At 35.1% G+C, this 25,637-nt stretch overlaps 1 protein-coding gene and 1 long non-coding RNA gene across 3 annotated transcripts in view; one reads left to right on the top strand and one right to left on the bottom strand.

Moving 5' to 3' along the window:
- The window catches only part of LOC145243878 (uncharacterized), a 313,790-nt gene that overhangs the window by 96,241 nt on the left and 191,912 nt on the right, over positions 1 to 25,637 (top strand). The window lies entirely within an intron of this gene.
- Positions 1 to 25,637, bottom strand: part of LOC145243875 (solute carrier organic anion transporter family member 4C1-like) — a 164,709-nt gene that overhangs the window by 84,194 nt on the left and 54,878 nt on the right. The window contains exons 2-3 of one of the 2 annotated variants that reach the window (XM_080106947.1): positions 10,850 to 11,519; positions 2,066 to 2,341 (exon numbers count right to left, since the gene is read on the bottom strand). In XM_080106947.1, coding sequence (XP_079963073.1) covers positions 2,066 to 2,341; positions 10,850 to 11,510 — 937 coding nt within the window. In that variant the 5' untranslated portion in view covers positions 11,511 to 11,519. The remainder of the gene's footprint in view (positions 1 to 2,065; positions 2,342 to 10,849; positions 11,520 to 25,637) is intronic. The other variant, XM_080106948.1, reaches the window with a different exon arrangement.

Consider the following 25,637-nt stretch of genomic DNA (forward strand, 5'->3'; position numbering starts at 1 on the left):
TTCCGTTTTCGGGTAATTTGGATCTTTTTAGGATGACTAGAGGGCGTTTCCACACAGACTTATGGTTAGTTGCAGGGTAAATGGAAGATATTTTTTATTTTGCAACAATGAAGTAATGAAAAAACTGAAATTAATTTTTAAAAAATTAAACATCATAGTAATAGCGCATCTAATATAAACGATTGTCGAGGAAATTGTCTTTTATACGACAGATAATTTATATGGTGGACTAATCCGCAAAAACTCACTCAAATACTCGGGGTCTCGTTTTTTTTTTTTTAGTTGCTGTTCAGCAATTCAGTAGCAACAGTCTTCCTTCGAATCCATGTTGGATAAAACGATAATATTACTGCAATAATGGCAATTACCTTCCATGACTCTAAGCTCCCCCAGCCATGTCAAGAATGACTACTGTCATTTTCATAGTAACTACGGTGGCCTTTTCCTGAAAACACAACCAGCAAGATGAGCAGAATTTTTTCTTTCACGTTCAAACAATTAAAATAGGTGTGCCATGTTACTTAAGTGGATACTTTATTCATTCTGTCTTGTGGCATACAACTATTAAACGGGCGTATTATTAATTTTTTGAAATACTCTAATTGTTTCGTCTCTAAAATTCGAAGTACTTAAAATTCTTAAAATCATCGAGCTGTTAAATAGGATTTGTATTCGCATCGCCGACAACAGGGCACGACGGTATCTATTAGATCGGTTACGCAGTCTTCAAAAAAAGACTTGAATTTGGTACAGTCGATTGTTCTATACCCATCGAGCTGTGCGTTTATATGCATGTACAAATCCTGCACAGTGACGAATACATATCACGTATGCTTCGTCGACGTACATACTCCCAACTAACCTAACAAGCAGCAAAATCTCACCCCTTAACTGTTGAGGTCTCTAGATATCGGAAAGCCATCTACTCTAATAGTTTCTTCTCCTGGTTTGCTAGACTTTGGAATTCCCTCCATGTTTCCTGCTTCCATGACTTTACTAATCTACTGAGGTTTAAAGGTAATGTGAACAGATATCTCGTTGCTCAACCCTCCACAGATCCCTCTTAGACACGATCCCAAGCAGTAGCCTCTTATGTGGAAATGGCAATATGCTTTGTTTAAGGTGAAAAAGAGTAAAGTAAATACATATACTGATTTTGAAATTAGCGCATGAAAATCTGTATAGTGAAACATAAATGCTTGTAATGCAAGTATGTATAAATGTACGCACAGTTCTTTTTATGACACCAAATGCGGCCATGTTCATACTATGTATCAATGCGTTATATGCATGAGAGTGTGGATGTGTCTTTAAGCATATACAAGTAACAGTTTTATAAACAAGGCATTAGATAGTTATTTAAACGAGTTGCTACCTCCCATCCACAAAACGTCCATTGACTACAAAAAGATATGTAAACCGGCATACTTTTTTTTTATCCTGCTTGGCAGCACTCAACTTGAAGACGCTGGAATTAAGATCTTTCCAATGTTGATGCATGCCAAGTAACACTAAGATAATTTCGTTTTATTCTGGAATTATTTCGATCTCCAAACAAGCACGGCGAATCGGATTGAGTCGGGTTTCCGATCGTCTCTTAGGGCTACAATTTTTATAACTGCTTGACTTCTGTTTCCAGAACTCACTCTTCAGATTATCTGGCAAGCTACATGATTGGACGTACGTCATTCACTCTCACGACTCTCTGATGTTACCACATAGCAAGTTTTTTTTTGTTCTGTAAAACTTTGACCTCTACCGATACTAAACAATTTCGTCATCTTTGACGTTTGAAATCAGCCGAGGTTTGCTATTGTTTCGTTTGTTATTGTTTCTGTGTCAAATATTTATTTTATATTTACTTGTTTCAAAACTGTATATTCTAAATTTCTTTAAGCTGTGCTGTATAAATTACATAGTTAACAAGTTAACCTACTCTCTTACCACCGTTAGGCCACAATCTAATATATGTTTACGTAAGTAACGACGTTATTCACCCAGTCCGTTGCAAGAAAGAAAGAAGAAACAGGTTGTTATAAAAAGTAATGTGAACTAGTTTACTTACAAGAGCAGAGATCGGTCACGTTTGAGCGAGAATTATAGGTGCCGGCTGCAAAATGTGGAATGGTCATGATAAACGAACCGACGCTTAGCGAGAAAAGACTGAAGCCAAGCCAACGCATTTTATAGCCAACGGACCCGATGAAGCTTACCACCAACGCTACAGGAGCGGCTGTAATGTCATGAATACTGGCGATCAATCCGGCCTGACTACTTGTCAGTCCAAAACGCTTTTCAATGGTTGACATGTTAACATTGATGACACCATTCATGATGAAACCTGTAAAGTTAAAACCAACTAATTTCAATATCATTTCAAATAACTAATTTAAAAATAATCAATCCAAAATAAATTTTTACCACACACACACACACACACACACACACACACACACACACACACACACACACACACACATATATATATATGCATATATATATATATAAGCGAGGGTCGTTCTAGAAGTGAACCCTTCTATTTTTCGCTCAAAATGTTAAAGAGCTAAAAAGATGGGAGTGGTATCATTAAAACGAGCCGCATTTTGGCTCAAAAATTTATTTTTTTACACAGTCACCACCATTCTCAACGCATTTTTGCCGAGAATTCAATGATGCATTTCTGCTTCTGGCACACGTTTATAACAGGAATTACTTTTTTAGAGTCTCACACTGTCAATATCTGCACAAGGATGCAAATTTCAAGCCATGTATGCATAAGTTCAGTGAAATTTACAGCACCCCCTGATCTATTCGGAGGCACTACTTTATATATATATATATATATATATATATATATATATATATATATATATATATATATATATACACGTGTGTGTGTGTGTGTATACAGGGTGCCCACAAAGTCTGGTTACATAATCTACAGGATGCTTCCACAAAGTCTGGCTTCATAATGTAGCCAGACTTTAAGGACACTCTGTATGTGTGTATGTGTGTGTGTGTGTGTGTGTGTGTGTGTGTGTGTGTGTGTGTGTGTGTACATAAGTTATTGTAGAATTAAATTTACAATATTTTATTCAAAACAAGAAATGCGAAATAAAGGTGAAAGGTTCCTTATTCCATAGAGTTTCAAAAATGGCTCTTCTCCTCAGAGGAAAATATTAGCAAAAATTAAATCTAAATAATTATTTATTTCTGTTGGTTAGCTTAATTTTCGAAAACATTTGAGAAATAATAATTGAAAGAAAAGTATGTTTATAGATAAAATGAAAGGGAATACTCAGCAAAGGCCAATATGTATGGTCGTAAATATCCAGTGATATCAAAAATTTCGGAATTGGTGGAGCGATTACTGAGCCCAAAAAGTTCCGTAAGATATCCTTTAGAATCTCTTTAAAAATATCTGGGGTTAGAGAAGGAATGAAAAGTCTGTGTAGAAAAATCCTGTAGTGTAGTAAAATTCAATCCATGGAAATAATAGTTCTTGTGCAGAGAGGCATATGAAGTCTTTTTTTTTAATATATATGGTTCAAAAGGAAAAAAAGTTTAAAAGTGGAGAACTAGATTTGAAGTTGGCAAAATAATCATTCATGACCAATGTAAATCGGAAAAGAGCAACGAATGAAACTCAAAAGTAGACGGGAGAGAAAGTTAATAAAGTCAAAGCAGGGGGAGGCGTGTTTTACTATCACGCTGTTGATGCATTTACTAATAATGGAATTAAACGGGGCAGAGAAGTAGGGTAAGAGAACTAAGAGGTTACCTAAGGGGGAGGGGAAGGAGAGAAGCCTAAAGTAGGAGGTGTCAAGTTACCTGGTGTAAGAGAAATATAGTTTGAAATAAGGAAGAACACGATAAAAGATAAATAAGGAAGAAAAGGGTAAAAGATAAATAAATAAATGAATAGATTCAGAAAGATGTATAATTAAAAATATACATACATTGGTAAAACATTTTTGATAAAAACAATATTGAGAAGTAATTAATAAAACCAAATTAGCGATAAAGTAAAAATGTAAGGCATAAACTTATGTGTATCTAGTTAGAGAATAAAGTGAAACGAATTAGATATGCTGGTCTCAAGAGAATTGTAGAGGAGAGGGACCTTGCAAATGTTAAAATGGGCGATGGATTAAATGAAAATAAATTTAAGTCAGGATATAGAGGGATGGATGGTAATCAACATTAAATGTGGTTCAGGGAAGAGAATTGAAAAAGTAAGTAATGAAATATGAAAGAAAAATAATTAAGGAAAAAAATTAGCATAGAGTGGTAGGAAAATAAAGATGTATAGAAGAAAAATGCGTGGAAGAGAATCACGTATAAGTAGATAGTATCTAGGCACTATGTCGAGAGTTCTTTAGGGCTAAAGGTAGATGGGGTGAAAAATGCAAAGGGTTGATGTATTAGAAGAATATTAAGGAAATTGGGACCAAATGATTATTGTCTAATTAAAATGACGTAAGATAAAAAAAACGACTTAACGGAACAGTCAACACGAGGAGATAAAAGTATGTAAAGAATGGCAAATGAAAGAAAAAAGGGATTATAGGTAAAAAGGAAATTGCAGTTCAGGTTATATAAGAAGTATCAGCTAATGACTCGAAGGTGAAATGAATGGGGGAAATAGTTATGTAATTTCGAATTGGCTACACTCTTTTTTTTCCTGTTTGCAGCTTGAAATTAATTCGTTTTTAGAATAAATGATGTTAATACTTTGTGATAAGGTGATAAGGCTTACACCTTCAGATACACATAGCTAGCAAGACTTAGCGCCAGGTGTGTAGGATTTACATTTTTTGAGTATTGACCATTTAATGGAGAAGCTTATGTTTTTAGCCTTTAGATTGTAAATTAATGTAGAAGGAGTGTTGTACCTTTATTGTTATTCATGTTAATTAATTAAATGAATGGACATGATTTGAAATGCGGAGTTTAATTAGTTGAACCAATGTATGTATGGATTTTAGGGGGAGTTCGTTGAATCTTAATTCTATGATTACTACTTTTAAAATAAGATAAAGAGAGGCTGCTAGAATTAGTGTGGTTATGAATATTTCGGGCTTGAGTAGTGGTTTTAGGAGAAGTTAACAATATATCCGGGGAGTTTATAGAGTGGTTAACATAGTTACTATTATCTTTAGCAATTAGGGGAGAACTAATTTTTGAAGGAGTTAAAAATGAGTTGTGAGAATTTACTTGAGGAACAGTTGGATTAAGGTTATTAGGAACAGTTGGATTATGGTTATTAGGAACAGTTGGATTATGGTTATTAGGAACAACAGGAAGAATATTTGGATACGATTCACTTACAGTACAAGCATAGATTACATCCTTGTGCATGCAATTATTATCTAATGGGTAGTTCAGTTTGTTTTGACAATTACAATTAGTAAGGGGTGTACAAGAGATAGGGCTAGATCAAGCAATTCTAATATTTTGTTCTTATTAAATACTATTATTGTTTGGGCTATATTAGGCATAGTGGAATATGATATTTTAATTGAATTTTTAGTTAAACTAGTGCTGTATCTATGTGGGTATTTTAACGGTGTTTCTACAATTTTAAAGAATTCCTTTGATATATTTGTTAAGACAAAACTGGGATGAGCAAATCAGTTTTTTTCTTAGACGGTTATAGGGAACAGAAAGGTGGGGATAATTTAACTGATTAGACCTAGTAGGTATTGGGGGTTATTTAACATATATTACTGATATTGAGCCTTGTAAATCTGGACAAGGTTTTTTTTCTTTTTTTACACAGGAATCACCACATTATTGTTGTTGTTGTTCTATAAATATATACTCCTATATTTATATTTCTGCACATTCGAATTTGAAAGAATTTCAATAATCTTTTCTTATCTTGCGAATTTTGCTCCTATATATATATATATATATATATATATATATATATATATATATATATATATATATATATATATATATATATATCTTTATTAGTGATGGGACGATTCCAGAATGTTTACCGATACAATTACTGATTCTGTTCTAAATTCCCGATTCCGATACGAATACTGATTTCGATTCTTTTAAATTTTCTCAATATTCAATTAGAGATTTATTGCTTGAAGAAAAATGTGTTTAATTACTTTAAAAACCTTGTGCAATGTCCGTATTTATCTTTTACAAAATGTAAAATGTACACTGGGTTAAGTGATAGGGGGTATATATTACATGAGTAAATCTCTCTAAATATTTTTCTCAAATGTTTTCCTTGTAATTGATTGAAAGTTATGAGACACAAAGATTTATATTTCTTTTAAAACAAAGTTCGTTCTTAATGTTAGCATGGCACTTAAAAGATAAAAAAGGAAAATATATATTATCTGGACTTTTCTGAAAAATCCTCTTTTATGGGTCGAAAATTTGAAGTTAATTTTAATAAATGAATATACATAATTAAAAAATTCTTCACTTGTCTGGTCTTTTAACCGTTAAATTTTGAATATATATATATATATATATATATATATATATATATATATATATATATATATATATATATATATATATATATATAGTCCTGGTCAAAATCATAAGACCACTTAAAAAAGTAAGCGTTTACGCATATTATCGAATTTTTAATAAAAAAAAAACGGTTGAAACCATTGCCAAAAGGGAAAATATGATGGAAAAAAATGAAATCGGCTTCATGCGAAACAATAACCCTGATCTAATAATTATTAAAAAAAAAAAAAAAAGAAACATTTTCACCTGGTCAAAATGATAAGACCACTGATAATCTCTATTCTATTCTATTCTTTTCTATCTTCTTCTTCTTCTTCTATTCTTCTATCTCTTCTTTTCTATCTATCTTCTTCTATTCTATCTTCTTCTATCTTCTTCTTCTATTCTATCTTCTATATAAATAAAATGAACTCATTTTTTCACGTCTGATTTTGACATTAATAGGATTAAAAATCAAGATATTTCATGCAAATATAATATGCACAAACGGCAGAACAATATCTGAGGTGTGTTATAGGCTTATTATTTCTCAAATTCCTCGATAATCTTAGATTTCTATACTTTTTCTGCTGAGAAGTCACGGCCAAAATCGGTTAAGATCAATGGAAGTGGTAAAATATTTTCTCTCTAATAAATTCCTCCTCCCCCTGCCACCACTTAACACCGTTTGGGGATCGTTCACAAGGAACAGTTGAGAAGAGAACACCGGTTTGGCTTCGTAGTTCTTTCATGTGAAGTTATTTAAAATCACTAAATTAAGCTGCAGTGCTCTGTGGCGTAGTGGTTAGCGTGCTGGACAATTCACATTATATTTTCACGTTTGCGCCGACCTACCGTAGTCGTTTTTTTTTTTTTTTTTTTTCCTAAACAACTGGAATGGACTTTTCTTGGTAGCCGAACTGTTAACGTTGCAGATGTTTTTTTTTTTTGTTTTTTTTTTCACACTTTATTTTCCTACTTTTACTCATGACTCCGGGTTTGATCCTTCCTACTTACCTACCATAACATTTTTTAAAACTCCCCCCCCCCGTCCCGGAAACAAACACTCGGGCAACGCCGGGTACCCCCGCTAGTTTATCTAATAAAAGGCAATTATAAATTACTAAAAAGGGTCTCAGTATTTAGTATAGCCTCCATTATTACGAATTACTTCAAAAATTCTCTTCGGCATGCTTGCGATTAAGTTTTTTATCAGTTGCGAAGGAATTTTATCCCATGTACTGAAAACTGAATCAGAAAGTTCCTTTATCGAATCATACTGGGTTCCATCCTTGAACACTTCTTTTGCCATCCATCCCCAAAGATTTTCAATGGGATTGAGGTCCGGAGAACATTCTGGATGTTCTATATTATTTGAAGAAAAGTATTCTCGTGCTTGTCGAGAAGTGTGTATCGCAGCGTTGTCTTGCTGGAAAATCCAATTTCTTCAGTCCTGATAGAAGCATTTTCAAGCATTGAAATGTACTTTAATGATGTTTGCCGGCCTTTCACTACTTGAAACTTTAGGGTCCCAGCTGACGAGAAAGCACCCCAGATCATTAAGACCCTCCTCCACTATGCCGAGTTGAAAAAGTCTCTTTGGGCAAATTTTTATCATGCCAATAGTGTTGAAATCCATCTGGACCATCTAGATTAAACCTTTTCTCATTGGAGAAAATTACATTTTCCCACTTCTCTTCATCCCAAGTCTGGTATTTGGCGGCATATTTACGTCGGTTAGTTTTGTGCTGTTCAAGAAGACGTGGTTTCTGCAGTCGCTTTAAATGATTGAAACCCTTCATTTTCAGATGCCTTCTGATAGTTTTAGGACTACATTATGGAACTGTTTAGCTTTTCAATCGACTTGAGCTCATACTGGAGTTTTTTTTTAATTTCTTCTGATACGGCGATCCAGTGGTGGGGTTATTTTTTTTTTGGTCGACCTGGACTCTTTTTGTGTCCATATTGATCTGAATTTCTTAAAAAAATTGTGATGACCGTTTTGCTACTATTCACTTCGTTTGCAATGGATCTATAGGAGAGTTCACCCCTATTAAGCTCAAAGATCCTTCTTCTCTCAAACTCTGATAATGGTTTCCCTTTTGTCATTTATAATTTAGTAAGATATTTTTTATTCACTAACAAGTTGCTTTTAGTAACATAGAAAACTCTTCGTATTCATTTTTTTCAAAACTAGCCGATTTTTATTAAAGTGGTCTTATCATCTTGACCAGGTGAAAATGTTTGTTTTTTAAAAAATAATTATTAGATCAGGGTTAAGGTTTCGAATGAAGCAGATTTCATTTTTTTCCATCATATTTTCCCTTTTGGCAATGGTTTCAACCATTTGTTTGATTAAAAATTCGATATTATGCGTAAACGCTTACTTTCTTAAGTGGTCTTATGATTTTGACCAGGACTATATATATATATATGAATGATCGCAACGTCTTATCAGACGAGTGCCACTCCCTCAGACACTTAAAATCCATGCGCCCCAAAATGACTTCCATCCCCACAGGACCATTTTTATAAACAAATTCCTAAGAGAGCATCTATACACATATGATGTTACAGAGTCTTAGCTTTGTACGACAGCTAAGTCTTTCTCTCGGTTAAAAATATTGAGATCCAGCAACAAGCAAGAGCAAGATAGCCAGCAACAAGTTAAAATGTGTACCCCAAAACAGGGTATATATATATATATATATATATATATATATATATATATATATATATATATATATATATATACGGTGTCCAAAAGAAGCTGACGGATTTGAAATTTTAATTCAACTGAAAGTACCACTCAACGATAAATATCAGCTTCTTCTGGGACACTCTACGAAGGGCGTGCAATAAGTAATGCCCCTGACCCACTTCCCATAGCAATAGAGCAACGAACTTGGCACAGTTATTAGTCTTTCTCTACATAGGAACCACCCAGAGTTATCCATTTCTCCCATCGTTTAATGCAGCTCTGGAAACCGTTTTTGTAGAACACCCCATGTTGATCTTCCAACCATGACGTGACTTCAGAAATCAAGGCTGCATCATCTGGGAAACGCTTTCCTTTCAAAAACAACTTCATGGCTGGGAAGAGGTGAAAGTCAGAGGGTGCAAGGTCAGGAGAGTAGGGAGGATGGGGAAGGATTTCATAACCACACGCCCGTGTTTCTGATCCGCCGACATGCGAGTTGTGGACTGGAGAGTTGTCCTGCAGGAAGAGGGTACCTTTGCTGATCTTGCCCTGCATCTTGATTTTGATAGCTTCCCTTAATTTCCTCAAAAGTGAAGCATAATAGGCTCCTGTAATTGTAGTACCCTTTACCAGGAAATCTGTCATCACTATTCCGTCTTGGTCCCAGAAGACTGTGAGCATGACCTTGCCAGCGGAGGGCTGCACTCTTGCCTTCTTTGGAGGTGGTGAGCAGAGGGCTGCACTCTTGCCTTCTTTGGAGGTGGTGAGCATTGACTGGGCTTTGGTCTCTGGATCATAGTGATGAACCCAGGTTTCATCCCGTGTAATCAGTCTTTTGAAAAACTTTGACTCATCTTATTGGCACATCTCCAAATTCATCCTCAAGCACTCGACGCGGCCTCGCTTCTGGAATGGTGTGAGCAACCTGGGTATCCATATGGCAGACAACTTATGCATATGCAAATGGTCATGAATGATAGTTTCCACAAACCCTGTACTAATCTTGACATCTTGGGCTATTTGGCGAATAGTAATGCACCGATCTTCCAAAATGGCAGCCTCAACTTGACGGACAGATGCCTCATCAATGGCAGAATGGGGAAGACCAGACCTGGGAGCTGTTTCCACAGACTTCCGGTCATGTTTGAATTCACGATGCCAGCGTTTTACAAGGTCATATGATGTGGCATTATCACCATAAGTTTCTTTCATTTCATCAAAAGTCTCCTGAGGTGTGCGTTCTTTCAAATACAAAAACCGGATCACTGCTCGACATTCAACAGGCTGTATTTCACACATGACTCAGTTCAAACACTTGTAAAACAGAAATCACAATTAGTTCAGAGCTGTAATTTGCCATATAACCTGTAGAGATATAAATCATTGCACATGCAAAATTTCAGCTAGACCAGACAACTACAAGTGGGTCATGGGCATTTCTTATTGCACGCCCCCTTCGTGTTATATATATATATATATATATATATATATATAATATATATATATATGTGTGTGTGTGTACAGAGAGAGAGACAGAGAGAGAGAGAGAAGATAGAGAGAGAGAGGGGGGGAGAGGGAGGAGGAGGAGGAGAGAGATGATCATGTTTGTTGATCTTGGTCTAATTTTGTTAAATATACATAGAGAAAATTTTTTTTTACCTTTAAAGAAATTAGCTAAGCAGAGAAACACTAATATTGCCGTTGGTGTATTGAAAACCTGAATACAGGAGGGTTTGCAACTACCGTAACCACATGACAAGTCTTCTTCATCGTCATCAGGACTTGATTCGGGGCTACATGTTGGCTGCGTTGAGGTAGAATCTGTGCAAGTGGCTCTGTTCGTTGTAGATTTACTGTCGACAGAAGATGGCGGTTTCGAATCGAAATTCGTTACGTAGTCCTGCGAACTGTTAGCTTTCTGGGCGATTGCTAAAACATCACAAGTTTTTTGGAGGAAACTGCTGTCAACAACTGTCGTCTGCAAGTGGTTATGATTTGTGTTTGAGGTAGTCGTTGAGTGTGCATGTGGACCGGTAGAACCCTCGGTGGAACGAATATATGACGGCGAGTTCGTAGCATCGGTGTTGATAGAAAATATGTTAGTCATAATTGTTGACGATATACGCGTAATATTATTTGCATTGCCGCTTTGAATGGGAAATTCGTTGGAACATGAGATTTTTTCTGTCGTCGGAGCGCAGCCATTACTGAGCGCTTGATGTTGACAAATGGCGACCCTGTGGCTTCCGGTGTGTTCTGATATTATGGATGCCTCCTTTTCGATTTTTTCCGATATAGTCTGTATACACTTGTTTTCCATCACTTTAACCTAGAAAAAAAACAGAGAGAAAAGAGAGAAAATTATGTTAAAAGGGAAATGTAGTTTGCTGTAAGCATTTTCGGTAAACAAATATGTAAGTGTATGAAAAAGCTGTTAGCAATGTACAATACGTATGACGTATACAAAACGCAGACAAACGTTTTTTTTTATTAATTTTTTTAAATTACATTTTCACCCCAAACAAGGCGCATTGCCACTTTGGTGTAGGGGGCTACTATCAGGGGCAAAACTACTGGGGCACTATGTTGGGATTTGGGCAGCAAGATGTCGGTTCACGTTGCACTTGAACTTTTGCATGTCAGTACAGTTAGGGAAGCAGGAACTTAGAATGGAATTCCAGAGTCTAGCGGTTCTGGAGAAGAAACTACTGGAGTAGAAAGATCTTTTACATCTAGGGATCTCTACTGTGTGGGGGTGTGATTAAGCTGCCTGTCGGGTTTGTCGAGGGTGTCTACGTCGTGGGGGGCACAAGTGTCTGCAGTTCGCCAGAACATTCATCATTAAAATACTTGTAGAACAGGCAGAGGGATGCAACGTTTCGTCAATGGGACAGAGGCTGAAGCTTAGATGCCAGTTCAAGGCCTATCAGATTGGCAACTCTTTTTTTAACCTTTTCTAGGAGCGAGAAACTAGCAGCAGATGCACCAGCCCAAATGTAACAACAATACTCCATACATGGGCGAATGGTGGCCTTATAGAGGTACAGGATACTTTCAGGTGTCAGTAGTTTTCTAGCACGGTAGAGAGAGCCTACCTTTTTCGCAGCGGCCCTGGCAATGTTTTCAATACAATTGTTCCAACTCATGTTTCCTGTGAACGTTAGGCCAAGCAGTTTAAAAGATGTACTCTCAGACAGGGAGTCACTGGCCATTGCTATTGGTGGCAGAGAAGGTTTCTTGTAATTATTGAAGGAAATCAGTTCAGTCTTGGCGGCATTGAATGTGACCATCCATTAGATTAGAGTGAGGATGTCTGCTGTGGAACGGGCTTGTCTAAATCCATATTGTTTGTCAGTCAGAAGTTTAGCATCTGTAAGGTGCCGGACTAGAGCATGGTTAATTATGGTCTCAAATATTTTGGCGAAAAGTGGGAGGAGGCTAATGGGGCGATAATTTGATGGGTCAGTTCTTTCGCCAGAATTCTTGAATATTGGTACCACAGAAGCAGTTTTCTAACAGCCCGGAAAGCATGCTTCATTAAGGCATTTGTTGTAGAGTTTGGAGAGAACTGGAGCTACTTCGGCTGAGCACTTTTTAATAGCACAGCTGGGATGAGATCAGGTCCACATGCTTTTGAAGTGTCAAAGTTTTTTATGATAGCGTGTACCTGAGCAGAGGTGATTTTTAGATCGTCTAGTGTGGCGTCTGTCCGCAAAGGAAAGTCAGGCAGGGGGTGGTTGGTAGGGTCCAGTGTGGAGTTCGAGGCAAACCGGCTGGCAAGTATATTAGCCTTGTCGGTTGCTGAGCAAACAACCTCGTTATTGTTGGTTAGCGGGGGAATTGTTGATTGCCCATTATTTACTACACTGTTGTAGATTTTCCAGAAGTCACGATTTCCTAATTTTTGTGCTTGGATGCGTTTTTTAGTAGTTTCACTAAATTCTCTCTTAGCTGTCGCTATTTCTTTCTGAACGTTACTTCTAGCTTCTATATACTTCTGTTTGTTTGAACTGGACTTATGTCGGTTAAATCTGCGGTATGCATGCTGCCTTTGAGCAATGGCAGTTGCGCAAGTCGAAGTAAACCATTGGGGAGAGTGGGGCTTGCTATAAAATTTCCGCATGGGAACATGTGCTTCCATTGCTGTTTTGAATCATTCAGTGGTCTTATTTGCGCACTGTTCAGCAGGAAGAGAAAAAATATTTCCCCATAGGGCATCTCTGATAAGATCTCTGAGGGCTTCCCAGTCAGCCTTTTTATAATATCTCGTTGTTTTGAGCACTGGCTCTTCACTTTTGGATCTAGAATTTAGGGCGATTTCTACCATTATCACTGCATGGTCAGCATTCCCGAGTGGGCTGTCAGCATTTGTTGTACAATCCTCGGGAACTCTAGTCAGAAGCAGATCTAGAAATGATGCTTGTTGTTCTTGCTGGTCAGGGAAACGGGTAGCAAACCTAATCATTTGTGATAGGGAGTGAGATATAGTGAAGCTATGTGTTGTGCTGCCCGCTGCATCTGTGTGAGTAGAGAATCCAAGCCAGTTTTTGTGGTGAACATTAAAGTCACCAAATACATGTACTTGTGCGCTAGTATCAAGGGAGAGTGCTGTGTCTATGCTGTCAGAGACTTTGTTTATTATGGCGCAGTCCTGGGTCGAGGGAGAGCGGTAGAGAAAATAAAAGTAGCTAATGTTGTGTTGTATGTTTAGTCTAAAGCACATAAAGGCTTGATCGTCCGTTTCTAGGTTTGTTTCTCTAGCCAGGGGGAGGGTGTTACGAATGTAGACTCCAAGTCCGTGCATATGTCTGTCAGAATCCTTACGGCAGAGTGGGAGATAGCCAGGCATGTTAAAGTAGTTAGAGGGGATGGAGGACTGTAGGTTAGTCTCATTTAATGCTAAGATATCCGGGGTATTTGTTAGGAGAAATGCTTCAACATCAGCTAAATTAGTTCTAAGCCCACGGATGTTAGTGAATGCAAGAACGTCTCATAAAAATTAGAAATCTTCACATATTTATTTTTTTAAAAATCATTCACACATATAAGTCAATGGATATGGACTTACTGTTTAATATAAACGGGATGGTAAATGTCTTTGATAATTTTGAGAATAATATATCTTTTTTAAAATCAAACAAAATAAAATTATGTTTTTAGTTTTCATTAAATAGTTCTGAAATGGAACAACAAATATAATAAAATGTGAGGTCATAAATTATAAATTTTCTTGATAATTTCGTTTTCTTGGATAAAATCTGTGCAATCTATAAATAACTATAAATCATTATCCTAAGCTAAATACAAATCCGAAAGCAATGATACTAATCCATATTACGAGAATCTACGCATTGAGATAACTAAATATATTTCTCTCGAGGAACTTCATATCGGTGGAACTCATTTTCACATGACTGCTTCCCTGAACTTACTGTTTAATATAACCAGGATCGTAAATGTCTTTGATAATTTCGACAATAAAATCTACAAAAAAAAAAAAACAAACAAAAAACAAACAAACTAAAATTATGTTGGTTTTAGTTTCCGTTAAATAGTTCTTAAAGGAATCAAAAAATATAATAAAAAGTGACGCCATAAATTATAAATTTTCTTGATGATTATTTTCATTGAATAAAACCCCAGTATCTATATTATGATAACTTGTGCACTGAGCTTACCAAATGCATTTCTCTCCAAGAACTTCACATCTGTGGCAACATTATCACATGACTGCCTCCTTGTAGACTATTATCGTTTTCCAGCATCAACAAATATTTGCAATAAACAACCCTCATAAGTAATCGAATCTTGTTAATTTTATCTATCATAATCCTCTCATGATATTCTTCATCATTCAACAATCTATTTCAATATGTCTGATCCCGGATTGGTCTTTGATCTTAATAGGTTTTAACTCAATACTAAAATATCTTCAAATAAAAGCAAAATGGCGATCCAATTCTAACATTTTTCCAATCGTAGTTTGTACGTCTGAAACCTTTAGAAGTGACGAAATATATATTGACGAAAACTCGACAAAACGTAGATTAATTAAGCAACTTTTTTTATAGATTAACTTCCTTTGAATGGGAACTTTCTGGTTTGAAATTATCTTCCCGGTCTGAGATTCTCTGTTGAATACATACTCTTCAATCTATAAATGGTTGTATGTGTTTGTACGAAACTATTTTTTTTTTACAAGGGAGTCGTCACTTATCAAGGTTACACGAGGATAAGGATTAATGCGTGTACGATTGTACCCGAAACAGTAACTTAATGATCGTTAGTCATAAAAACTGTGTAGAATTTGTTTAAATATGACACAAAAGCAGCCATATTGTAGCCAGCTGAAAAGCACTCCAGCAGAACAGAGTTCCAAAGACGAGAAGTTCTAGAAACTTTGTTCATAGAATTTACGTTTAGATTTGGGCACAGATAGAGAGTGGGGGAAATTGTTTATAGTAGTTGTAGCTTGACGAATATTTTTGTGAATGTTTGGCAGGGGGGGGGGCGATGAGCTTCAATCTATGATTCTAATCTGAATATAGCTGCACGAATTATTTGATGCTTTTTGGGATGATTTTATAAACAATATTAAAAAGGATCGAAAAGAACCGAAATATTCCGGAAGCATGTTCAATCTGCGAAGGTCTAGTAATGTAGAGTGATGTGATGGTAATACCGGCGACATTTCAAAAGCGTATTCTAAGAGTGTTGGACATCCAGGCATAGCGTGGACAAAGAGTCTTCATCAGGTTTTCACAAAGTGGGCTCCATGGAGCCCTATGGATACGTGGGTGAAGCTGAGGGGCCCAGGAAGCCTTTTCTTAAAGAGGACCAAATGTTTTATATAGAAAAATTAAATGGCTTCAATCATTTAATTATAGATCTTTTTTTATAGAAATAAATATAATATATAACTACATGTGTAAAAAAATTCCAGGGTGGTTCATGAAAAAGAAAATAAATTAACAAAAATGCAACAATTTTTGATTAATAAAAAAAACAACAAAAATGGTTGCAAACATTATCATTGGTTAGTGTTAAAATTTGAAAGTAATGTTTTTCATACTTATTTTAGAAATTATCTTGTTAGCGCTCCGTGAAACCCCCTTGCCCTGCTCAGGTGCTCCATGGTGTCCTCAAGTTTGGAAACATGCATCAAAATATTAACAAGGCAGTTAAATTAGGTAAAGGGTGTGTGTTAGCAACACACACAAATCTTATAAAAATCCTTCCATCACCTAAACGGATCAACTGTGGTTTAGAATCCATATTGAATTTCTTGAGTCATCGAACGAATTACTCGGTTGTAGTGGATAGCTTCACTGAAAGGCTGGCGACACTTAAGGGGAGTAGAAAGTGGATGTTGGGTTTTCTTTCGTTACTCTGGTTCCTTTATGTTGTCCTTTAGTCCTCACATTCAAGGAGCAATGTTTCTGACAAAGAAGGAAGAATTGCTGTTTTCTAGGTCATTCCATCTAATACTTATACTTGGCAAGTTTTTGACCTTGAAATAGTAGTTTTAGCTTCTTACATAAAGTGGCTTCATGTCTTGTCTGGAGAGATTTCTATTAAAAAATGTAAAAAAATACAACACACACACACACACACACACACACACACACACACACACACACACACACACATATATATATATATATATATATATATATATATATATATATATATATATATAAGATTAACGAGCTTGATTGCTTATGACAATGAAAGCGTCTTTCCAGTTTGCGAGTTCCGGCTTTAAAAATTCGACTTTTTACATATTTCTTATAATATAATGAAAAGGAAATTGTAAATAAATAAAGAAAAGAACAGCCGATGGTAGCTATTGTTTCTAAACGAATTATTTTGGTCTAAGTAGTGTTTTTTGTTAAAACAAAAACAACTATTTGAAGCATTTGATTAAAAATTAATTTCTATCATTTTCTTTTTACGTATATCGTAAAGGTAATACGAAATATGTCGGCCAGCGTCTTCCTTTCACCTAAAACAAAAAAAAACAAAAAAACTGGTGCTCTAATTGACAAACAAATTATAAAACTATGTTCGGTTCAGATTCTATAGAAGAAGCCTAAATTTTATTGAAATATTGCATGTATGTGAAGAAAACTTTTTTATGAGTGCATAATACTTTTAAATGACCGAAAAAGGTACAAGTTTTGTTTCATATTCAAAAATAAACAATATATATTAATAAAAAATTACAATCAGTTTTAAGCAACATTTTAATCATTTATGTCAAATGATATAAAATGAGTCACCGCTTATGTAGGTCTAAAGCCACACAAGGTTAAGGGTCATTGAGGTCATTTTGCTAAACATTTGTGAACTATTTGTGTTATACTTAAATTAATTTGAAGAATTTCTCTTTCTGTAAGAGATATAGTTTCTATGTAACTGTTTTAATTTGAAAGTCAAAAGGATAATGATGCTGAAATACACACACACACACACGCACACGCACACACACACGTGCACACACACGCACACACAAACACATATATGCAAGTTAAAAACAAGTGAAGATAATCACATACACATGCTGGGAGTATAATTATGCTTAATGTTGAAATCTTTCAGATTAATCCGCCCATCAATAATTTTTTTTATTTCAATATACTTTCTCAAAAATATTTTCTTATGTAAAAAGCACTACTTAATCAATTTCGTTCCGTCAGGCTTATACATTAATTCAGTATATATCGGTTAATCTAAAAACCCACCAATATATCGAAGATGGCAAATTTCATTACATTTTCAAAAAGTTGCTTTGTGATCGGAGGGAGGGGTAGTAATTTTCGATGTCAATTTGTATAACGGAACACTTTTCCTTGTTTACAATGTTAGAAAACCAGTTAATGGTTTCAGCAGTATTGATGCAATAACTACGGTTGAGATAGTTTTGTTCTGAAATTTTATTCTAAGATTTTGAGCTCATTTATTAATTCCTTTATTTTCTTGTTTTCCCCCTTTTTTATGATTTTGATTTTATTTCCATTAATAATTTTTATTTTGAACCCCCTTTTCATCAAATTTTTGTAAAATCCGTTTTTCTAGTTCATTGATCTTTTTAAAGCAAATGTCTAGTATCACCTGACGAGGTCTTTAGTTATTCATAACTAATCGACAGAAGCATTATCATGATTGTGTAGCGATATTAAACGATGTTTATTCAAATAAAAATAAAAATTATATCTTGCTTTATTTATTATTGAGCACTCTTATATAAACCGCGTTATATTCATTGGTTTTAATCTTGGTTTGACCTTTTGATATTTCTTTATTGAATGTATAAAAATAATGGTGCTATCAGTACTTCATTTTCTAATTTCAATCATCGTCGATACAGACAAAGGTCATTGTACAGATACAAACGTTCTTCAATCGTAGCTTTACGCAATCTAGCCAAACAGGAGAAGGTCCATGTATGAACGGTCAATAGAAGTGAATAAAAACTAGAAAAGTTGAATTTCGAATTAGAACTGGTCGTCTAAAAATGAATAAAGAATGAAATGATCGACATTTAGCTGCTGTGCTGGTAATGGATAAATTCATGTCGGAGAAAGATTTCATTTCGACTGCGTAGTGTTTACCGTCAAGCATATTTGGGGTTCTATGCTGTTTAATTCGGTCGGGGGATTATTAATTGTATTCAAGGTACGTCAAGGAACAAAAAATGGTACTTAAATATCATAAAATATCACCCACTATCTTTTATGGAAAACCACTATCTCGATCAAAATGCGGTGTTTCATCATGATGGGACACCTTGTCATGAAGCAAAAGCTGTGTAGAAGTGGGTTTCAGAAAATAATGTCAAAGTTCGTTGAATTTGGCCAGATAATTTCCTTGTTCTTAATCCGATAGAAAACACATGGCCTATGCTTGAAGCGAAAGTGAATGAAACTGATCCAAGAACAAGATTTGCACTTAAAGTTGTCTTGCAACGATCCTGAATCTCCATTTGTCTTAACCAAAGTAAATCAATTTCAAAATGAATAATAAAGGCAAGCACATTAATATTAATTTTACAAAAATCTAAATACATTTTTTTACTTGAAAATGGTTTTAATAACACTACGCAATAAATTTAAAATTTAAAAACAAACATGTCACATAAAACCGGTTTCGGTTTAAGCAACGTATTCTGACACTAAATCTGACTTTATTTCTTTAGGATTAGTCACCGTTTTCATATATTATAAATCATATTTTATTATTATTGGTTATAAATGAAAAACACAGAATTTCAAGTTTTAACAACATTTGTCCTCTTAACCTTCTTATGTTGAGTGTCATCGTCACTTTTTATACTTCAGCAGTAATGTACCAACATGCCAGAAGTACATTTTCCTTTCAAACGTTTATCAGTAAAAAATCCTGATGAAATCTCTCGCCATGTTCATCACTCACATCTCTAGGATTTTCAGCCACATTCTTGACAGTGACAATTTTGCATATGTATGTCTATTTATAGCAGTTCTGCATGGTGTTGAACTCAGATTTAAATATGTTAAGGCCTTGGGAACTTTTGGGGCTAGATGAGAGGGACAAATGATGGACTTAGTTCTTTTTTTGCATTGTGCAGAACTCAAATTTACATATGTTAAGGCCTAAAACTCCACCGTTTGTTCATTTTCACAAGGATTTGACGTGCCCCGAACTTAGTCATTTTTTTATGCCTCATTCTCTGTGCACTTACGGGGGACCATGCAGGCTTCACTTGTTCAATATGAATTTATAATATGATTGGTTGTAAATAGCTTCGAAAACGAGAGCCTTTAGTAGATGAAGAGTTACTAAAGATTTTTAAGCGTTTCTAAGCAAAGCAATATTCCAGGAAAACAATCTTTGAACGCGTTAATTTTTTACTTTTTAAATAATACTTTATTCGTATTATTTCTCCTATATTTTCGTATAACTCTTAAGAGTCAAGTGTATATTATTTAATCAATAGTCTGAGGATTATATGTGGATTCATGCATTGACTCTTAAGACTTATACGAAAATATAGAAATAACACGAATAAAGTATTTAATACTTTAGATAGATAGATAGATAGATAGATAGATAGATAGATAGGTAGGTAGGTAGGTAGATAGATAATCTAAAATTAATTTTTTTTTGAAATACTAGACAAGCGAAAGATTTGTTTCAATTGTTCATAAATTCTTTCAAATTCGAATCGTAAAATATTCTACTTTATGAAATGTGATTTTTCTCTTTCATGTCATGCTGGTGTTAATATGTTAAGATGGATTTTGAGGTTGAGGTTTTTAGTCCGATACAGTGTATGAGCTGGCCGTACGCTAGTGCGATAATATATAGGAAGTTCACTGTTTAAAAAGCACAGTTTATGTGGTAATTTAAATTCAACCTTTTTTAAAACCAGATAAGCGTATATTTTTTTATAAATCTATACACACAGACACACATAGACACACAGACACACATAGACACCCACCCACACACATGTATGTATTTCTTCTATTTCGTCATGCAAAAGTTAGCAAGTAAAACACGTGGCTATTTTTAACGTCGGGCGAAGCATTTCACATGTTTAGAAGAAGCAATGAAGCAAATAGAAAGCCAACCAAGTATTTCAGACCCGAAACGAAAAATAAATAAATCGTCAATTGCGGTTGTTTATTTTTATATGCAACATGTATTATCCTAAAGGACACTGACCGACTGCACGTAAAAAGGAAAGACAGAGGAAGAATGACATAAAATCAGAATTACAAAAAACATTAAGTTAAACACAGAAAGGCTAATCACTGCCGCAAGAGACACTGAACAAGAAAGAGAACTGAAAGGGAAGAGCTACCGCGAGAAAAGAAATATGGGAAGAGAAATAGCAACATGGACGATTTATAAGAGTGACAAAAGATGAGACTCACGAAAACACTTGGATATGGCTACGAAAAAAACATCTAAACAGAGAAACGGAATCCCTAATAACAGCCGCACATGATAACGCCTATAGAACCAACTATACAAACGGAAAGATAGGAAAGACAAAAGAAAACAAATGCAGATATTGTGGACAAAGATACAGAACAATGAACCACATAATAAATGAATGCAGCAAATTAGCTCAAAAAAGAATATAATAATAGATATGGTAAAAAGCGGGAGGTAATAAGCTGAGAGCTATGAAAAAAAACTGCATTTTGAACACCAAGACAATTGTTACGAGCACAAACAGTCAGCAAGATTTGAAAACGAAAATCAAAAAATCTTATGGAACATTTCGTACAAACACATAAATTTATCTAAGCAATGAAACCAGATATCATAATGGTTAACAAAATTTCGTCGTTCCATCAGATCACAAAGTGAACATCAAGGAGATGGAGAGGCGAAACAAATACACGGAACTGGCCAGAGAGCTGAATAGGATATAGAAGATGAAGAAAGTTAAGATAACACCAATAAGCACAGGAGTCTGGCACGAAGGGCTGCTAAGGAAAATTTAATTAAATATATGTACGGCATAACTGGACGAATACTAAATATGATTCCATCCTTCATAAATAATAGGACCGCCCAGGTTGTCATTGATGGACGTACATCCAAACAGCATAACATTAATGCGGAAGTGCATCAGGGATGGATCCTTGAACCACTATAATTCCGGATATTCATTTACGACCTTCCTGATAATATTGTATCCGAGATGGGTATATTTGCTGATGATACAACATGCACGAGGGAGGAACGGTTGCACACAAATCTAAGAAAATGGCAGAATCGTTAGAAAATGACTTCCAGACCATAGTGGAATGGACCCGTAAATGCTAATAAGACTAAGCTGATTAACAATTACAAGAACCCTCTCCAACCACCGATATCCATGACAAATAAAATCCTACCTGAGAATTCTTCCTTCAAACTTCTTGGCTTAAGATTCACAGACAATATGAACTGGAACAAATACATTGAGAACATTGCTAAGGCTGCTGCAAAGAAGGTGGGTTCCCCCTATTGTGCTAGAAGACTAATTATACCTGAAAGTATCCTGTACCTCTACAAAGCCAACATTTACCCATTCATTGAGTATTGTTATTACATCTGGTCTGGTGCATCTACCGGTAATCTATCCTTCTTGAATAAGGGTCCAAAAATGAGTCTTCAATCTAATAGATCTCACTTCGTCAACTTAGCTCCAACCCCTGTCCCATCGTCGCAATGTTGCACCTCTATGCTTGTTTTACAAGTATTTTAATAGAATATGCTCTGATGAAATCACTGCACTTGTGCTCCTTGATGTACATATCCCCGACAAACCTACTTAGCAACAAAATCACATCCCTTCACTGTTGAGGTCCCTAAACGCCATAAAGCTTTCTATGTTAACAGTTTCTTTCCCCCCGAACAACTAGACTTTGGAATTTCCTTCCTTCTATCTGCTTCTCTGACTGTACAGATATGCAGAAGTTTAAATGTAACGTAAACCAACATCTTGTGAATCTTTCCTAAGCATGATCCCAAATAGTAGCCCCTTACGTTCAAGTGTCGATCTTGTTAGGGGTGAGCATGAGTATATAAAAAAAGAGAGCTCCGAGAACAATCCCGAAAAACTTCGAAAAAAGAATGGGAGAAATTAGAATCAGGGGGATAGCTGAGAATATATATAAATGAAAACGACTGAAATATCGAGGAAAATCCTTGAATGCAGAAACTAATACACATGCGCTACAAACGCTAACGGGCCAAATAGAAACAGCAACAGAAGTAAAACAAAAATATAGAGGAATACCACATGGAATCAAAAAAAACTGAAACTGTATAATCGTAAGTTAACTCCTCCCCCTTCCAGGAAAATGTAGAGTCGGCATCAACTGGCATCACATCAAATAGACGGGAAGTGTCGAGGAAGATGAAAAGGCCAAGGAGAAAACGCAGCAAACCCCCATTGGAGTAGTGCATAGAAGACTGGAACGTTGAAGAGGCTTATTGCTATCCAAATTCCAGTGATGACCAATGGTCATTGCCAGCTAAAAGTTAATGACAAGCGGCTGTTGCGATAATGCGAATTCATTTAAAGGGTTATACAATAAGGTGAAAGGTATTGGAAATCTGGGGAGACTTGTCATCCAGCCTCCAGAGAACATCACCGAATGTTGTGAATGAGTAATCTCTGATGATAACATGTAAGAACCTCTAGTAAGTACAAATAATAATAATAATAATAATAATAATGATAATAATAATAATAATAATAATAACAACAATGACAATAATAATAATAATAATAATAATGACAATAATAATAATAATAATAACAATGACAATAATAATAATAGTAACAATAATAATAATAATAATAATAGTAATGACAATAATAATAATAATAATAATAATAACAATAATAATAATAATAATAATAATAATAATAATAATAATAATAATAATGAATTTATATATGAAAAATTAACTGGCTGTCGTAATTCTTATATTTCATATGAATATTTTGATAATATATCTAAATAAATAGCGAGTGGGAACATTGGCGAATGGTGCACAATCATTTTAATATAACAAATGTGAAGTAGCTTTACTTAATGGACACATAGAGTTATAAACACTTTATCCTAAATTAGTTGGGGTGAAAGTAATTATGCAGTGTTCACAAATGTTTTTAATGGTAAAAATCAAACTATTTTATGATATAGAAAGGATTCGTTTTTAAATGAACCCTTATGAGAATCGAACTCGTGACACCGGACAATCTGGTGTGAGAATCGTGTTACGATTAACAAATGAATTCATACATTTTGCATCTTAGAACTAAATTTGTATCTTTTTCTAATTAACCATACTAACTTAGTAATAAGGCTACTACGAATTGATAAGGAGTTCTCGTTGATTATAATTAAATTCCCCTCCTCGTCCATGCCCGGCGAATGACACGGATTTGTCGTTTATAGTAAGCAAACGTACGGGGTGAATGTATTCCAAGCAGAAGAAAGCTGTCGCGCCATTGTGTGAGGAACCCCTCTTATCGTTAGAAAACAAAAGAAGTCATTCAAAAGAAGCAGACGCTCTAAAAGTTCTTGCAGTTATCAGAAGAGAGAAAGTGCGTGTTTGTTTTTTGTGTGCGTGTTTGTGTGTGTGTGTGTGCATGTTTGTGTGTGTGTGTGTGTATGTATGTGTGCATGTTTGCGTGTGTATGTGTGTTTTTATGTGTGTGCGTGTTTGTGTGTGCGTTTGTGTGTGTGAGTGTGCATGTGTGTATGCGTGTTTTTATGTGTGTTTTTATGTGTGTTTTTATGTGTATGCGTGTTTGTGTGTGTGTTTGTATGTGTGTGTGTTAGAGAGAGAGAGAGAGAGAGAGAGAAAGAAAGAGAGAGAGAGAGAGAGAGAAAGAAAGAAAGAAAGTGGGGTGGACACAGTTTCGAAATAATTGGCGTTGGACAGGGGGACATGTTCTCATCTCGCACTTTTGATTGCGTTAGTGTGCTTGACTCGCAATGGTCGTGATTAACTTGTCAGCAGTCGTTTGAGAATGGCGTTAGCAGAATGCTGCTTAAAACAAAGAATATGAAACGTGTCGTCCATTTTGAAAAGAAGCCTCTATTCAGAGCTCGGAGAAGACATCCAGGTTGTGTTTACTATGTAAACATGATTACGGCGCTACGCTGCAATCATAATGACGATTTAACACGGACGGCGACCCCACGTACCAGCTGAAAAGATTGAACACCAACAATTAGAAAATCATGAAAGTCAAAAGGGTGGGGTGGGTCGGTCAGTGCCGATGCGAGAAAGTCATTTTGTTTTCTATAATTGAGCAATTTCTACGGTTTGTTTTTCTTAGTTTGTCCCTTCAACAGAAAAGCAACCTAAAGAGAGGGGACTCTAAGCATGAAAAGATTCAGACTACCCAAGAAACGTACGATTTTAATAATGTAAACAAAAGAAATCTTGCAGTTTTTCAGAAATTGACACGCTATACACGGGAAAATTAGAGAAAAATGAGGGTGACTTAAATTGACTGAATTGAATTTTATAATTATCATTTACTTTTGAATTAAGAAAAATCTGGATGAATATATATATATATATATATATATATATATATATATATATATATATATATATATATATATATATATATATACTTATAAGTGTGTGATTATATTATCATTCCGGTATTTCTTCTCTCTTGGTCTATCCCCTCTCTCTCTCTCTTCCTCTCTCTCTCTTCCTCCCCCTCTCTCTCACTATATATATATATATATATATATATATATATATATATATATATAGACTTATATGTAATATACTGAGTTCCTGTGATTCAGTAAATTTTCATATACCAATAGGTTTTAAGCCAAAAAAGGTTGACTTAAGGATTAAGCTACCAAATTATCACATTTCATGATTGAGCATTAATATACTGGGTGTGCAAAATCAAGAC

This window comes from Euprymna scolopes, chromosome 22 (genome assembly GCF_053919585.1).
Source record: "Euprymna scolopes isolate OS-2025 chromosome 22, ASM5391958v1, whole genome shotgun sequence".
Lineage (NCBI taxonomy): Eukaryota > Metazoa > Mollusca > Cephalopoda > Sepiida > Sepiolidae > Euprymna > Euprymna scolopes.